Source organism: Oryctolagus cuniculus, chromosome 15 (assembly GCF_051225735.1).
Source record: "Oryctolagus cuniculus isolate XC-2025 breed Fujian yellow rabbit chromosome 15, ASM5122573v1, whole genome shotgun sequence".
In the NCBI taxonomy this organism is placed as follows: domain Eukaryota; kingdom Metazoa; phylum Chordata; class Mammalia; order Lagomorpha; family Leporidae; genus Oryctolagus; species Oryctolagus cuniculus.
Genome location: NC_142881.1, coordinates 32653782 through 32670039, shown reverse-complemented (window position 1 = coordinate 32670039; position 16258 = coordinate 32653782). Strand labels below are relative to the sequence as shown.

Below are 16258 nucleotides of genomic sequence, written 5' to 3'. Positions count from 1 at the left end.
GTCATCTGAGGCCCCATTTTGTTTGTTCGTGAGTCCAGCTTTGTGACAGCTCTTCTAGATTTCAGGTTATCTTGCCTGTTGATTTTGGTACACAGCTGCTCTTGGACATTATTCCTGAATAATGCTTATACATTTAAAAGAGAAAAAAATATTCTCCTTTCCTGACTGAATATTTGTTGTTGATTATGGACATACAGTCATATCTACTAGGGTCTGTAATTCAGCCTAAAAGTACAGTCACCTTCTTGTTTATGAATTAGAGTCATTTAACTCTGGTGGAGAGACATTCCACTGCAGCAGGGCTCAACACTGATGATTTAGTGAACTCAGCCTAGAATAACGCCTGGCCGCAAAGGCATACCGTGCTAGGTTTGACCCAGGAGCCCTCTGTATTACTTTTGTATCGAGTATATTTGCAAGCTTCTTAACTCTCCAAGCTTTGGTCATTACTTGTGTGCGGAGATGGCTGGTCTTTGCCTGTTTGAGCCTTGAATCCAGACCATGGTTTCTTATAGAAATACCAGCATGCCAGTGGCAACCTTTGGGCACACCAGCAGCTTTAGACCGAACAAGTTCAGAGCCCTCTGGCCTGGCCTGACTCACCTCATTTTGAGGAGCCATCATTAGTACCTTGCCTTTCCCTTCCTTCCTTCTGCTTCTGCCACCAGCCCCCTTCTAGGGGACGTCCCCTGCAGGACAGTCTCCCGTCCCCAAGTGCTTCACTGAACACAGTTTTGCCACAGGAGACCTTTTTCTCTTTTGACTTTTTCATGGTCTGGTATTTAGCCATTGGGTCCAATGCTATTCGTTGATCACCTTGGTTTTCACATCCATTTCCCATGATCCTCACCTCCTGTTGTCCTGTAACTGATGCTACAGTACTGGGATCTTGGAGAAAGATGCCATACAAACAAGATTTGTGAAATTTTGTAAATCTGTATCATGGGCAGGGATCATTCTGAGAGCCACTGTCACTTAAGTTTATTGATTTCATTGTGGTTTGTGCACTCTCAATTGTTCTGGGAGACTGGTTTGATACATTTAAATAGTATTATGGATACACACCACTGTGGAATTTCATTTTAGTGTGTAAATAGTGATATTTTCCTGTTCAGAAAACTTCTACGAAAGTATTTATTTTAACAACAACCACCAACAAAAAACTTAAAAAGGGCTTTCTAAAAAAGTGTTCTTTCTAGCCACCGTCCTCACCAGCTGTCCTGCCCAGCCAGGAACATGCAGATGGTGCAGTCAGGCAGGCAGATGCGGCCTTGAAACCCTCACGGAATTTAGGCAGATGCAGTGGGGAATGGGAACCTTAGCATTGACCCTGCTGTCACCCTACCCCAGAACACACAGTGGGTATGGCTATGCCCAGTGTGGCATCGGGCTCGCCTCAAGCAGCCCATTCCTCATATACACCCCCTGACATTCAAGCATTCACTTCAGCCTGTGCAGGGAAATGAGCCTTAGTTGTAACCCCAAGGAAATACACACACACACACACACACACACACACACACACACTGGTTGCCTGAAGAAAGCATTCAGGTGTATTCCTGCAAGGAAATACACACACACACACTGGCTGCCTGAATAAAGTGTTCAGGTGTATTTCTGCAAGGAAATACACACACACCAGCTGGTGTATTTCTGCAAGGAAATACACATACTCACCGGCTGCCTGAAGAAAGCGTTCAGGTGTATTTCTACAAGGAAATACACACACACACACACACACACACACACCCCAGCTGCCTGAAGAAAGCTTTCAGGTGTATTTCTGCAAGGAAATACACACACACAAACACACACACACTCACTGGCTGCCTGAAGAAAGCGTTCAGGTGTATTTCTGCTCCCATTGACCATGGGAGGTAAGCATGTTACCTTCTGCACCTTGACAATACTCATGAGCACCTTGGCTCTCTTCCTCCTCCCCCTCCCCTCCCCCTACCTCTCCCCCTCCTCCTGCTTGTCTTTCCTGCACCTCCCATCGCCGTCTCAGCAAGCATCTGTGCAGATGTGGGCCAGTCCCACCTGTAACCAGTGGTTACAGAACAAGACCATCTGTTCTAAGATGTACTCAGCTTTACTTCTCAGGAGTCCTGGTCTGCAGGTCACAGCACCCCCAGATCTCCCCGAGCCTGTGCTCCCTGGTGATCGTGTGTTCTCTTGCCTGTGCCCCACCGGTGGGCGCCCCTTCCTGAGGCCTGATTCTGCCCTGCCCGCTGGACTGAGAACTGCAGCTTCAGGACTGCAGGGAGCAGGGGACCAGGCACACAGGGATTTTTGTTGTCCATTTGAACCATAATTTGCATATTTCCTTATGGCCTCCCTTTGTCTTTCTAAACAAACGAGGAGGACACTTGAACAGTGATGCTGGAGAATGTTTTTTCTAAGATACTGTTTGTAAGCAAATCTGATGTTAAGATGAAATGTGAATGGGTAACTAGGTGCCAGGGAATTTAGCACTGAACTAGACAGTCAACTTTTTTAACCTTTGCAGGAAGAAATACATTTTGCTCTCATCTAAATGTTCACCAGAAGTAATGTTGTAAATAGTTTTCTAAAAAATATTTATTACACGTGCTGTATACAGAGTTCATGTTCTGAGTGATGTTGGTTTGCATTGTAGTGTTCTAGAAGAATCTATTTTGAGCAGTGGACTTCCTTTCAGAACACAGTTCACACATGGAGAAAGAACAAAAACCAGCAGGTTGAGAGCTGTTTGGGGCATTTGATCTGTAACGCTACATCAAATCCAAGCTTTAACGGCCCCCTCTTCTCATCTGGTTATGTTATATATTATATAAGTTTATATATACAGATGTATGATAAACTCGTCAGTGGTCAGTACCCAGATCTGCTGAGCAGATTTCCAGGTGTTCTTTCTGATGTGTTGCCCATAAGCAATAAGATCCTAGGTGATACCATGAATTCTGGGGTCCACATTGGCCCTTGTCTCAGAGGAGAGGGTGGGGGTAGAACAGCTCTTGCGAAGACCGCTTGCCTTGGCAGGAGAGGTTGCTGTACTTGAATTTTTGCTTCTGTTTGCACGCTCCCTTGCGTCGTCAAACTCCAGCAATGGATGAGAAACCTGCCAGCACCAGACACGTCAGAATTGGGCGTATAGCTGGAAAAATGAACACTTTGCCGTGAACCTGTAGAGGTTCCAAATCAGGCTGAAGCAGAGCTCATTTGGCTGTCGAGTAAGTCTAAGAGCTTTTTAAAAGAGAAGTGTAAGTGACCGATTCAGTGTGCTTTGGCTATGTCTGACCTACCTTTGGAAGCTAGCCCTTTGACAAGCCGCCTCTGTGCCTGGGCTGGAGATGCCTACACAGCTGCCCTCGTGTCTGGGGTTCAGTCTCGTAGGTCATTTAGAGAGGGCAGTGACTCCTCCGCTTCTCCCAGCGTGTTCAGTTCAACAGGTTTCTAAAGCTGTTTCGCAGCCTCTCCTTGTGACCGTCCTAAACTTTGTGAAGAATAATTACCCCACACCCAGATAACCCTTAATAGAAGTAATGTAGTTTTTTAGGCTTTTGAAATATGTCTTTTGTATTTATGATGGTGTTTGGAATTTTTCACTAGTGTTTTTTAGATTGAAGTGGGTGCATTAGGATTACACTTTCCATTGCTGAGCCTGAAAGCAAGCAAAGAGGAAAGCAATTGACCTATGTGGTATTGTTGGGGAGGTGACTACTTGTGGGGCATGGGGTGGGGGGAGGGGCATTTTAGATCATGTTGGGGGTAAAATAGAATTCCGGCCCGAGGCTCCCCAAGTCTTATTACCTTGTAATAAAAATTCCCTTATTAGCCTCAATCTCAATAGAAGCCTGCTGTTTACCCTCAGGGAACAAGTAGTTTTCAAAATTGAGCTCCTCCAAGGTCCTTGGCCAGTGCCTTTGTGCACTGGTGTCTCTGTAAACTATAGCATGGCATTATTTTCCCAGTATGCATTACTATGTTGAGAAGTTCAGCCTACCTTGTATGAGAAGCACAGCCCAGGGTCCTGGCTGAGGCTTGGTGAATGCCTTCAAGGGGCCAGGGGTCACAGGAGGCCCATGCAATGTAACTGACACTCAGGTGCCGGGTCGGATCTCTCCTTGTAGGCCACGCCGACCCTTCGGAAGGAGTTTAGGGCAGGGCTGCTGGTCCAGCTGTGGATTCAGGGAGCTCTAAAATGAATCTCTACCGTTCCTTTCAAGGTCTTTCTGGTTCCTCTCAGTGTTGTCATTGCCGAGGTCAGTCGCGTAGTTGTTCACACGTGCTCCTTGTGGCTGTCCTGAGTCTTAGCCAGTGATCCGGATGCCTAGGGACTGGGCCCTGGAGGGCCTCGCCCCTCCTGACCACGTGTGTGATCCCGGCCTGTGTGGAGGTGTCTTCCTCAACGCAATGGAATGAGAAAAGCTGCAAGTGGTAACCCAGAAGATCGGGTGTGTTAGCTCTTGGGCCTGGATTTCCACTATGTTAGTGAGTGTAGGACAATACTGTGTCTTTAATGGATGAAAATTCAATGTATGCTGTGAATTTGTTGGTTTGAAACATTGAGAATTTTTCATTAGACAATGTTTACATACCTCACCTGAAGAACCTTTGAGAGTGTATATATGAAATTTTAAAATATATTAAGTTGCTTTAAAACAATATGTATAGCTATAAAAGTTGGAGTTATTTTAACTTTGAATATGTACTGTCTCTTAAATATTGAAATCCTGTAGACTTCTGTGCTTCTGTGTTTTACTTTCCTCTTAGGCCATGTAGGAAACTGTGTTCTTGGTATTGGTAAAGGGGCCCTCATGGCAGTGCAAGCTTGGAAGGATTTCCTGTGTCGTTTCAGATTCTTGTTTGGTTTTGAGGGATGGGGTGTGGAGCTAGAGGAGGTATTGGGAGGGTTTTCTCTAACGTTGACGTCGATTCCATGAGCTTTTTCAAGGCGCTTATTTTATTGCAGCATATTAAACTTCTTTGATATTAAGTGTGTTTGTGTGATCACTGGCGGGCAGACAGAGTGGCGCTGAAGCCGCGCATTCAACTTGTCACCCACGAAGAACCCAAAGAACAACACCTGCTCAAGCATAGTGTTGAGGCCTACAGAAAATCAGTGCCTGATAATCTAAACCATACATCATTTTGTGAGTTACGCCCAACTTCAGGGAGAAGAAAACGGGACAGATCCTTGAGATGCCAAGGGAGGGCTAGAGAGGCGCCAGTGTTTCATCATGAGGGCAGAGAGCAGTGGCGGTCTGTGGGGAGCAACTGAGACTAGACTAAATTACTGGAACTAGGACTAATTCTATGCATCTGCTCTCCCACAATATGGCACTGGGGAGGAGCAAACAACTACGCAGCTGCCTCATCAGTTTGATAAGCTGCAGGAGCTGATCCTGCTCCTGATTGGAGGAGAGCAGCGTACTCGGCGTGTGGGTAGCAGAGTTGGGATTGGTGGAAGAGGACTATAAAGGAGGAGAGAGACAACATGCACCAGGAACATCTGAGGGAACACCTGAGGAACATCTGAGCAGCCCCCCCCCCAGAGAGCTGGCCGGTGGTGTGCCACTCCCCCGCGGAAGCGGGGAAAGCAGCAGGGGGTGCCGCCCCTCCACGGAGGTGGAGGGGCCGGCAGCTAACCCGGGACAGCGTCGTTCCTCCGCGAGTGAGGGACCGGCAGCTAACCCGGGAAGGGCCGAGCAGACAAAAGAGAACAGCCGAGGGTCCAGTGTCGTTCCTCCGCGAATGGGGGAGCGACAGAGGTCCAGCTCCTGACTTCAGACAAGTCTCTGCTGAGCGTGCACGGCCTGGGGCCTGGGCCTGCAGACGAGCAGAGACAGTGATGTCCCTTGTGGGAGTGAGGGTGGGCAGCCTCCCCAGACAGCCGTGTGTGCTGCGCCCAGGGAGCTGGGACCCCGCTGTCCCCAGTGCCCCTAGGCCTCCCCTCCCTTCAGAAGGTACCGTGCTTTGCCACTTCAGGAAGACCCAGGGCTCCAGGGGCAGATGTGTGAGTGCTGGGTGTGGCCGGTGTGGGGTCAGCCCTGTGCCCTGGGAGGGTGAATGCCAGCAGCACCAGGCTCACCCTCAGCAAAGAAAAAAGACCAGCAAGGCAGAATCTAAGTGAATCAATGTCATGTTCACATGGAAGACAACAGACAATATCAACACACCTGAAACAATACTTCTAGGGAAAGGGCAGGTGTGGCTCCCTCACAGGCCTGTTCTAAGGGTTGATCCAAACAAGACTACAGAAACCCCCAACCAAAGGTCACAACCACATAGCATCTGAAAAGCAACACGAGACACTGGATGTTGACTTTAACATATAAAAATACTATAACAAAATGAAATACAAATATATATTAGAATCTGTAAGTATTCTGTATAAAGAGATACTTTCGCGGTTAGGCTAACAGCAGGCAAGGAGGAGACAAAGTCCGGCCTTTTCCATTTCCGAAGACCTTCGCAGGGAGCCGGGCACCGTCACCAGCTTCCTCGGGGCTCGTAGCTTCAGTGTGTGGTTAATAGAAGTAGCCAAAAGCGACCGCAGGTGAACAGATGGTCTTTACCAAAAGGGAGGTGAGATGTGGAGATGACCGAAGAGGAAGGGTTTGCAGGTGCCTTCTTCCGGAACTGATGAGCCTGATGTGCACAGACCATGTGGGTGAGGACTCGGGTCCTTAGTGCCCAGTTGGCTGGAGGCTAAATTGCAGGGAGAGTTGATCCTGGGGCATGAGGCTCTTGGCCTCTTGCTGCCCTGACCCTTGTTGGTCCCAGCCCCCGGACCTGGCCAGGATCGAGTTGGAGCGGTCAGTGGGGGTGGCTGGAAGCTCACATGGTGCTCCCTAAGAACCAGCCCACTGCACCTCCCAGCCCGTTGGTCCTGGGCATCACATGTACTTCCTCAAGAGGGAGGTGGCCCCTCAGTCCCAGGAACTGGCTTCTCCAGGGAATGGTGGTGGCCAGGGAAGCTGCCTTTCTTGGGATTGATAAGGCCCAGAACATGCGTCTTCCAGTGGCACTCGAGCCAGTCCCCACATGGCCTGGAGACCGGGAGGCTGTGCAGCCCTGGGAGAAGGCCTGGGAGGCCCAGCTGCTGTCCCCCTGTGGGTGAGCGTGGGCACTGTGGCCTTGCTCAGAACTGCAGGAAGAGCCAGCCGGGTCTCCTGGAGGGGCAGATCCAGCCAGGAGTTCACTTCCGGCAGGGCAGAGTCCTCTTCCCATTGCAGGGTCCCCAGAGGTACTCGCTGGCTGGAGTAGCAGTGTGAGGAAACACACGGGTTCCCACAACCACAGAGGCCCATGCCCCCTGGCAACCAGCATCCAGGGCTCCCTGCACCATCCACATGGGCAGGGCACACAGGCCCAGCGCCACTCCAACCCCGCCTTCTGTCTGCAGGTGGAGACAGCTGGGAAAGGAGGGTGAGCTGCTCCAGCTCACTGGCTGTGCTCAAGACCTCCTCTGTGGGTTTTCAGCGTGCACAGAAGACACAACTGTAGCAGCAGCGATCCTCCAGCGCTGACACTGATGGGGAGCAGCTAAGCCTGGGCGCGTGGAGAGCCTGGGCTGGGGCCGCCATCCACTCAATGCCGTTGTCTTCCCAAGCATCCTGGCCCCTCCTGTGACAGCCTGGGAGCCACTGTCTTGTGCCCCCCCAGAGCAGAACACCCACAATACCCAGCCTGGGTTACGCACAGACATCCTTGGTGATGCCATCTGTGAAAACAGGTCTCCAACACCGCCAGCCTCCCCTCCGACACCACGGTGGGAGAGACCACATTGCTTCTTTTGTCCTCCCCAGAACACGTGTGGGGGCAGGAACTGGCCCAGGGGCTTCCATGGAGGCTTCCTGACGCCTGGCCACGCCTCCCAGGACCCTTCCTGCCCACAGTTCAAAGGGCTCTGAGTCCGGCCTCCACAGGAGGACACCCCTTCATACACACTAAGCAGCCTGCCTGTGGCTGGGGAGGCCCAGGGCATGCCCCTCTGGGTTTAGCTCTGGAGGCTGGTTATGTTGATTCGGCCAGAGCCAAGAACCCCGCCCTCTTTGGGAGTCCCCCTGGCCCTCCCTGAAGCTGCTGAGGTCATCCTGCAACTTGGGTGCTCAGAGGCCTGGTCCTCAGAAGCAGCTGCACACCCAGCCTTGTGGCAGCAAGGAGAAGGGTCCGCCTCGCCGTGCGCTGCCCACACTGCAGGCGCAGACCGAGCCCAGCCGGCCGCCCCAGAAGGCTGGCAGTGCTTCCCAGTGGTCCACAGAGGGCAGGGGCTTCCGGGGCCGGGACCTGGCTTCAGGCCAGCCTGGGCTCCAGACCAAGACAAGGGTCCAAGTCGGGCCCCTTCTTGAGAACCATGTGTCGGGCAAGGAGGGGCGCCGCCCTTCCGCACTTGCTGGCCTGATCGCACGCACACACTCATTCAACAAATATTTATTAAGCGCCTATTTGTGCAAGGCACTTGCGGAGAGGGCGGCCGCCGCCCGGCACGCTAGCCCCTCCGCTCCCAGCTCGCGTAGTTTTAGTCTGCAGCCGCCAGGCCAGGCGCGGAGTGGGCACGGTGGTGGCCCGCACCCCGCCGGGCCCGCCGCCAGCCGCGCTACGCGCACAGGGCGCAGCCGCACTTGGTGGGCTTCTCCACCTCCTCGGCAAAAGAGGTCCCGTCGCTGCACTCGAAGGTGAGCTTCCTCCGCTTCAGCCGCAGGCCCCGGCAGCAGCCCGAGCCTGGGCACGAGCCCCGGCACTCCACCCACAACAGGGGGCGCGTGGTCTGGCAGATGGCATAGCCCCTCTGGACCTGGTGAAAGTCCCGGACAGGGTCCCCCCGGCACTCGGACTCTGGATGGGACAGACACCGAGAGAAAGCCTCAGGGCATACCCCGGGGGGCTCACCGCTGCCCCTGGGGAGGCGGGAAGAGATGGAGGAGGGGAGGGGAGGGCCGGTCGTGGAGCGCTCAGACCCCACCCCTGTTCCCAGCATCCTCCGTCCCCCCTCCCCTGTCCACATGCACATGCACAGGGCCTCCTTCCAGCCCGCAGTGCGGCCGGCCGGTGAGAAGGAACTCTGCAGCTGCCGGGCGGGCGGATCCGGTGGCCAGGTAGGGCGGGCTCCTCCTCACTAGAGATGGGCCGGAAGTTGCACAGGCGTGCTACAGGAGTGGCCTGGGGGACCCGGAAGAGTTAGGCCCTTGTGCGGCTCCCCGCTGCCCGGCTTCCACGTGGGATTCCAGCAGAAGCATCTTGGTCAAGCCAGCCAGGAAGGGCCTGGGGAGGAGGCCCCAGTCCTCAGGCTGTGGCTGCTCTGAGGGTCCGAGATGAGGGGGTCAGGATGTGGAGCTTTGGGCAGGAGTCAGTACCCTAGGTGGTCTCTGCTGAACAGACAGACCCCACCGAAGAAGGGCACGGGCCCTGGGTAAGGGAGCTGCAGGGCAAGCTAGGCCCAGGACAGAGAGCCGGGGGTGGGGCCGGGGGTGGGGCTCCGTGTCTGGAGGACGGGGACACCCAGGCCCCACAGCAGCTCCAGCTGAGGAGGAGAGGCAGGGAACAAGGAGGGGGAAGAACACCTCTGACTGCTAGAACGCAGCTTGTTGGGGGCCCCTGGAGAAGGTGTGTCAGGAGGGGGGCCCCTGACCTTGCTCACACAGCTCGCCTGAAAAGCCAGGGTCACACACACAGTGAACCCCCTTGGCAGCCGAGGCCTGGCAGTGGCCATGCAGGCACTGCAGACCCCCGCAAGGCTCTGCCGGGGCCCCGGCCTGGTTGCACAGGGCCCCCGAGTACCCCTCCTGGCATTGGCAGCTGTAGGAAAGAGCGTCGAGGGGCACACATTTTCCATGGACACACCTGCAGAGGGCAGAGAAAGAAACCGTGAGAGCAGCCCGATCCGAGGCCCGCCCCAAAGTGATCCCACACCTTCTGCCCTCCACTTCAGGGGCTGAGATTCTGTTCCTAAGATTGAACCCAGCGAGCAAAATGGGCATCTGTGTTTGTCCCCAGTGGACTTCGTCCCAGTTAACAAAAGCTGAAACCCAGGAACACGATAGTAAAGCCCTGTGTTAGGCCACCGTTTCCAAGGTGAGTTTAAGGACAGTTCAGGGGCAGCCCCTGGCCCCTGGCCTGCAGAACTTCCCAGGGGTGCGGGTTGGGGAAGTGGCCCTTCAGCCCGTCCCAGGCTCACTTGTGGCCAAGGCAGGGGCCGTCGGCTGGCTGGTCGCAGTGCACGCCCCCCCAGCCGGCATCGCAGTGGCACACAGGCCCCGGGGTGGCATCGGGCTGGCAAATGCCATGCAGGCAGTAGAGCTTGCGGCAGGGCTCGCAGCCGGGCACCACGCCTGGCTTCATCTGCGTCTTGGTGAAGTCCTGCAGCTCGTTGTTGATGTACAGGTTTCGGATGCAACCGTGGAAGCTGGTGCCATTGAGGATCTGCCACAGGCGGAAGGCGGCCGAGTTCACATCCACGGGCATCCCTGGGTGGGGGTGGGGAGCAGAGCTGGGCTGAGTCGGCCTCGGCCGGGCCTGGCCCCCACCTACCTCGGAGGTCCAGTGAGCAGCCCCAGTGTCCCCCTCTCGCCCTCGGCCTCTGCCCTGTGTCTACAATCCGGAGCCGAGGTCCTCTGCCACCTTGGAGGGCCCACATTCCTTTCCAAGAAGCAATGGAACAGCTGCTTCCTGTGGGATTAGAGCTGCAGGTTGCAGCCTGTTCTTCACCCAAGGTGGCTTCCTCCTCTCCGGGACACTTGCTCCCAGAGATTCTACCCACAGTAAAGTCCCTGGGACCTTGAACTCATGCCTATGGCACGCTGCCATCTGCTCTTGTGGGCACCTCTTCATAGCAGTCCTCTGAGCACACTCAGTGGCTTGCCTGCAGTCCCAGCGCTAGTAAGGAGCAGAGCCAGGATTAGAACCCAGGCTCTGGTCCTCGAGTCTGCCCCTCCACAGTGTCCAGGATGTCCAATGCCTGCCTCGACCCACCCTACCGGTTCCCAGGGGTGCTGAGCAGGGGCCCTCTGGCTCACCAAGGCTCTGGGCCTCTGAAGGACCAAGACTGGCAATGGACCCCAAATAGTTTAGCAGCCCCTTTTGGCCCAAGTCCAAGAGAAAAGGTGCCCAGGTGTGGCAGGCAGCTGGGAAAGCCCCAGACCCTCCCCCAGCCTTGGGCACAAGCAGGCCCCCAACCTTCCCGGTCAGTTTGGGCTGCGTAGATAACAGGCAGCAGGGGATCGTCCACTGGCAGCCGGGCCACTCACAAGGCCCATCCCCTGCTCTGCTGGCATCACCCCTGAGCCTGGCTCAGTGCCCCGGGCATGAGCCCTCCTGGTCAGCCTGAGGCCACTGAGCAGAAAGGGCCCCATCCTAGGACAGCTGCAGCCTCCTGCGGGCCCGGTCCTCACCTCCCACGTAGAGGGGCGCCTCGCTGTTGAGCGTGTAGTGCTTGCCGAAGTTGTCCATGGTCATGGGACTGCCGCCGTCGATGGAGAGATTCACCATCTGGTCAAAGGTGACCAGCTCGACGGTGTGGAACTGCCCATCGTTGATCGTCTCGGTGCTGGAAGAAGACGAGGCACCCCCGCCCCAGGGAGAGCGCCTTGGTGTGAACCCTCCTTGCCGTGGGTCCCTAGGGTGCTTCCCAAGGGGCTAGTTCTCTATGGGAGGGATCCGGGAAGGCACAGATTCCTGTGGCCCACTGCAGCCCACTGCCCTTCCTTGGGACTCCCTGGGGGAAGGCTGAGACATTTAGGGTAGGGGTCTCCTCCTCCCCACTCAGGAGCCTGCTGTGAGGCTGGGGTGGGATAAGGAAGCAGGGGCCACTGCTCAGAGCTCCGAGAGCCTCAAGCCCAAGCTGGGGTTGGACCCGAAGGTGCCCAGACCCAGACCCCAGGTCTCTAGCAACCATTGGCTTTGGCCCAATAGACCCAGGACCCCAGCAGGGCCCCGCCCTCTGTTGCAGCTGGTGGGCACAAGGAAGCCCTACCTGTATATGGCAGAGCTGGGGTAGCTGCCCGGGTCATAGCTGACACGCACATGGCCCTGGTACAGCTCAACCGCGATGTGGTCGTTGTCCCCGTTGTACAGCAGGATCCCATTGTCCTCTGCTGTGGAGACCTGATGGGCAACGGCACTTTCTCTCCACCCCGCCCCATGCAGCAGCGGCACAGGCTGGGAGGTGGGGTAGACGGGGCACCCGGGATCGGAAGAGAGATGCTGTGTGCAGAGCTGCTGTGCCCTGCCTCACCAGTCTGCCCAGGGGCCACCCCTCCGGGAGAGGCAGACACAGGCTGGCAGTCCCTGGTTCAAGTTCCAGCCACTGCCAGCCTGGCCAGACTGGGGCAGGGAGGGCAGAGGCGCCAGCCGAGGCCTGGAAACTACGCGCTAGGGGAGCAGGCCGGGGGTCCTAAGGCAGTCTGCCTGGAGAAGGAAAGGGCGACTGGGACCACGTCCTCCTAGGTGGGCTCCAGGGAGCACGGTGGGAGCTAAGGAGAGGACCTTTGGCACAAGCCCCACCTCCTTGGATTCAGTGCTTGGTCCAGGGAGAGGCATGTGACTGAAGCCAGGCCAATCAGAGCTTTCCCTGGGATTGTGGATTGTTGTCTAATTAGAGCCAGCACGGAAAAGCCCCTAGAACACTGGCGATGGGAGTTCCTGGGGATATCCAAAGTAAGGGTGTGCCTGGGGCAACGGCGGGTTAGGGGTTTGGTGCGCTGTATTTTATCGAGCAGTTAGGGTAGCTGTTGTCTTGCTGTGTGGACAATGTAGGTGGATAGGACTTTGGAGAGGTGATACAGGGGAGAAGAGCAGAATGAGCATGTTCGAGAGGCTGAAGGGTTCTGAGAAAAAAGGAGAAGAGGACAAAAGAAAAGGGAGAAGAAAGATGTGGCGTTTGTGATCAGGAATGGAATTTCAGGGAAGGACAGAGATGACTCTGGAGGAGTGCGTGTGCTGTGCAGCCTAAGCCGCTCTGCGCCCCTCCCCCTCGGACAGCCGGCAGGGTAGCGCTACTGCCCATCCCATGGGGACCAGCCTGCTTTCCTCCCTCAACATGATGTTCTGAGATGACACACGAGACAGCAACAGACAGCTTACGGGCCCCGGGCACCTCTGGCTGCAGGTAAAGCCCATCTGCAGGGCTGGAGGCAGAAGCCAGGGAGCAGCAGCTGAGACAAGGGGCGGGGGGCGAGGACCCTGGCAGGCTTGGCTTAACGGATCCAGGCCCTGTGGGACCACCTCCGCCCTGCCCTGTGTGCGACTCAGTAGCTGTCCCACTTGTCTTACGCTCAGCCAAGCTGGCTTCCCGATGCCCACAAAGAGCTCTGACGCTGACACAGTCCCTGAGCAGCGATGTGTCCGAGTGTTCTGACTGATGCCAGGGGCCCCTGCTCCCGAGTCCCCTCCGTGACCAGGCCCCCTGGGCGCACACCTGCAGAGTGATGTTGGCGCGTGGCCAGTTCTGCAGGTCGGTGAACTGCAGGTAGGTGTCCCGGTCCACGAAGTTGACGCTGAGCAACTTCTCACACTCAGGGCCGCCGAAGCCCGGCAGGCACTGGCACACGGGCCGGCTGCCCTGGTCCACACAGTTGGCCCCGTTCTGGCACTCAGTGCCCTCACAGGGGCTCCTGGGTGCAGGGGGTTGGGACGGGATCTCGCAGAGCTGTCCGCTGGGAGGAAAGGACACAGGTCAGAGGGCAAAAGTGAAGGAGGAAGGGGGCAGTGTCCTCTCCCATGGCCCTGCAGAGCCATTCACTAAACATGGCAGGAAGGTGCAGCCTCAGGGGGACAGAAAAGGCACCCAAGGAGCCATTTTACATGAGAACTGAGAGCCACAAGGACACTGAGAAATTAGTGTGGTTCCTGGACCCACAGCGTTGACATCTGGGGGCACTTGTCAGAAATGGAAAATCTATGGAAACTGCTTTTTAACCACATCCCAGGTGATTCAGGAAGGTTTGAGAAACACTGCTCGTGCCACAAACTCTGCAAGACAGGTTTCACAGAAAAGAAGAGTGTGACGTAAGACATAAGCAGAAAGAACAAAGACCCACATTACTGAAAGCATAAATAAAAGAGAGGACTTAACTACTAACCTTACAGAAATAAAAAGACGTATGAGGCCATACTACAGACAACTGTGTGCCAAAAGTTAGATGACACAGATTAAATGCACAAATTCCAAGACCCAAACAAACTACCAAAGCTGACAAAAGAATCAACAGAAAACCTGAATAGATCCATGAAAGTAAAGAATCAAATTAGTAATCAGAAAACTTCCCTGGCCGGCGCCGTGGCTCAACAGGCTAATCCTCCACCTAGCGACGCTGGCACATCGGGTTCTAGTCCCGGTCGGGGAGCCGGATTCTGTCCCGGTTGCCCCTCTTCAAGGCCAGCTCTCTGCTGTGGCCCGGGAGTGCAGTGGAGGATGGCCCAAGTGCTTGGGCCCTGCACCCCATGGGAGACCAGGAGAAGCACCTGGCTCCTGCCATCGAATCAGAATCAGTGCGGTGCGCTGGACGCAGCACGCCAGCCATGGCGGCCATTGGAGGGTGAACCAACGGCTAAAGGAAGACCTTTCTCTCTGTCTCTCTCTCTCACTATCCACTCTGCCTTAAAAAAAAAAAAAAAAAAAAAAAATTCCCAGGCCCTGGTGGTTGTGCTGGTGAATCCTACCCAACATTTAGAGGAAAATTAATGAATTCCTCACAAGAAAAGGAGAGGACAGTCCCCAGCATTACCCTAACACACAAACAAGACGAAGATAGCACAGCAAAACTACAGACCAGTATCTCTAATGCATATTAGCAAATCAAATCCAGCATGAAAAGGATTCTATCACGACCATTTGGAACATCCCCCAGGAATGCAAGGTTGGTTTAACATTTGAAAATCAATTCATGTAATATATAAATAGAACAAAAACAATGATACAATCATTTCTACAGAAGCAAAAATAACATTAGACAAGTTCAATATCCCTTATGAATAAAAAACACCACATATACCAGCAACAGAAGTGAACTCCACTGGAACTGGTATTGTGGCATAGTGGGTAAAGCCACTGCCTGCAGTGCCAGCATCCCATATGGGCACTGGTATGAATTCTGGCTGGTCCGCTTCTGACCCAGCTCCCTGATAATGCACCTAGGAGAGTAGTGGAGGATGGCCCAAGTGCTTGGGCCCTTGCCTCCACAGGGGAGGGCTGGAAGTGTCTCCTGGCTCCTGGCTTCAGCCTGGCCCAGCTCCAGCCATTGCAGCCATTCGGGGAGTAAACCAGCAAATGGAAGACCTCTCTGTCTCTCCTTCTCTCTCTCTCTCTGTAACTCTGCCTTTCAAATTAATAAAATAAATCCTAAAAAATCAAAGTTGTAAACTCCATCAGTCTAATAAAGGGAGCCCACCAAAACCACACAACTAACATCACATTTTTTTTTGACAGAGTGGACAGTGAGAGAGAGAGAAAGAAAGGTCTTCCTTTACTGTTGGTTCACCCTCCAATGGCCACTGCAGCTGGCGTGCTGCGGCCGGCGCAGCACCACGCTGATCCGAAGCCAGGAGCCAGGTGCTTCTCCTGGTCTCCCATGCGGGTGCAGGGCCCAAGCACTTGGGCCATCCTCCACTGCACTCCCGGGCTACAGCAGAGAGCTGGACTGGATGAGGAGCAACCAGGACAGAATCTGGCACCCCGACCGGGACTAGAACCCGGGGTGCCGGCGCCACAGCGGCACCGGCTGAAAATTATCATTTGAATAAACAGTACTGGGACAACTGGATATCCACATGCAAACAATGAAGTTGGACTCCTACCTCACACCACATACAAAAACTAAATCATAATGGATCAATGGTCTAAATGTCAGAGCTAAAACTGTTAGGCTCTTAGAGAGCACCATAGATACAAATCTCTGACTTGAATTAGGCAGCGGTTTCTTAGATATGACACCAAAAACATAAGCAACAAAAGAAAAAACAGATAAACCAGACATAAAAATTAAAAACTTCTGCTTCTATGCACCAAGGGACAATATTAAGACAACACATAGAACATGAGAAAATATTTTCAAATCATACATCTGATAAGAAACTCATCTATCAAATATAAACAGCCCTTAAAAATCAGCAATAAAAACACAAACACCTCAATTAAGAGGTGGGCAATTTACTTGACTAGAGATGTCTCTAAAGAAGATGTAAAAATGGCCAAGAAGTACATGAGAAGAAGCTGAACTCCATTAGTCATCAAGAAAACAAATCAAAACCAACAGGAGATGCCACTTCACACCTGTCG

The 16258-nt window shown here is 54.2% G+C and overlaps 1 protein-coding gene across 3 annotated transcripts in view; it reads right to left on the bottom strand.

Annotated features, from left to right (window-relative positions):
- Positions 1-8406: 8406 nt before the first annotated feature.
- The window catches only part of SLIT1 (slit guidance ligand 1), a 168341-nt gene continuing 160489 nt past the window's right edge, over positions 8407-16258 (bottom strand). For 2 of the 3 annotated variants that reach the window (XM_051823458.3, XM_089314629.1), the window contains 6 exons: positions 13400-13637; positions 11957-12087; positions 11376-11530; positions 10163-10451; positions 9617-9828; positions 8407-8823 (listed from right to left, as the gene is read on the bottom strand). In XM_051823458.3, coding sequence (XP_051679418.2) covers positions 8585-8823; positions 9617-9828; positions 10163-10451; positions 11376-11530; positions 11957-12087; positions 13400-13637 — 1264 coding nt within the window. In that variant the 3' untranslated portion in view covers positions 8407-8584. Of the gene's footprint in view, positions 8824-9616; positions 9829-10162; positions 10452-11375; positions 11531-11956; positions 12810-13399; positions 13638-16258 lie in introns of those variants that run through there. The other variant, XR_011382336.2, reaches the window with a different exon arrangement.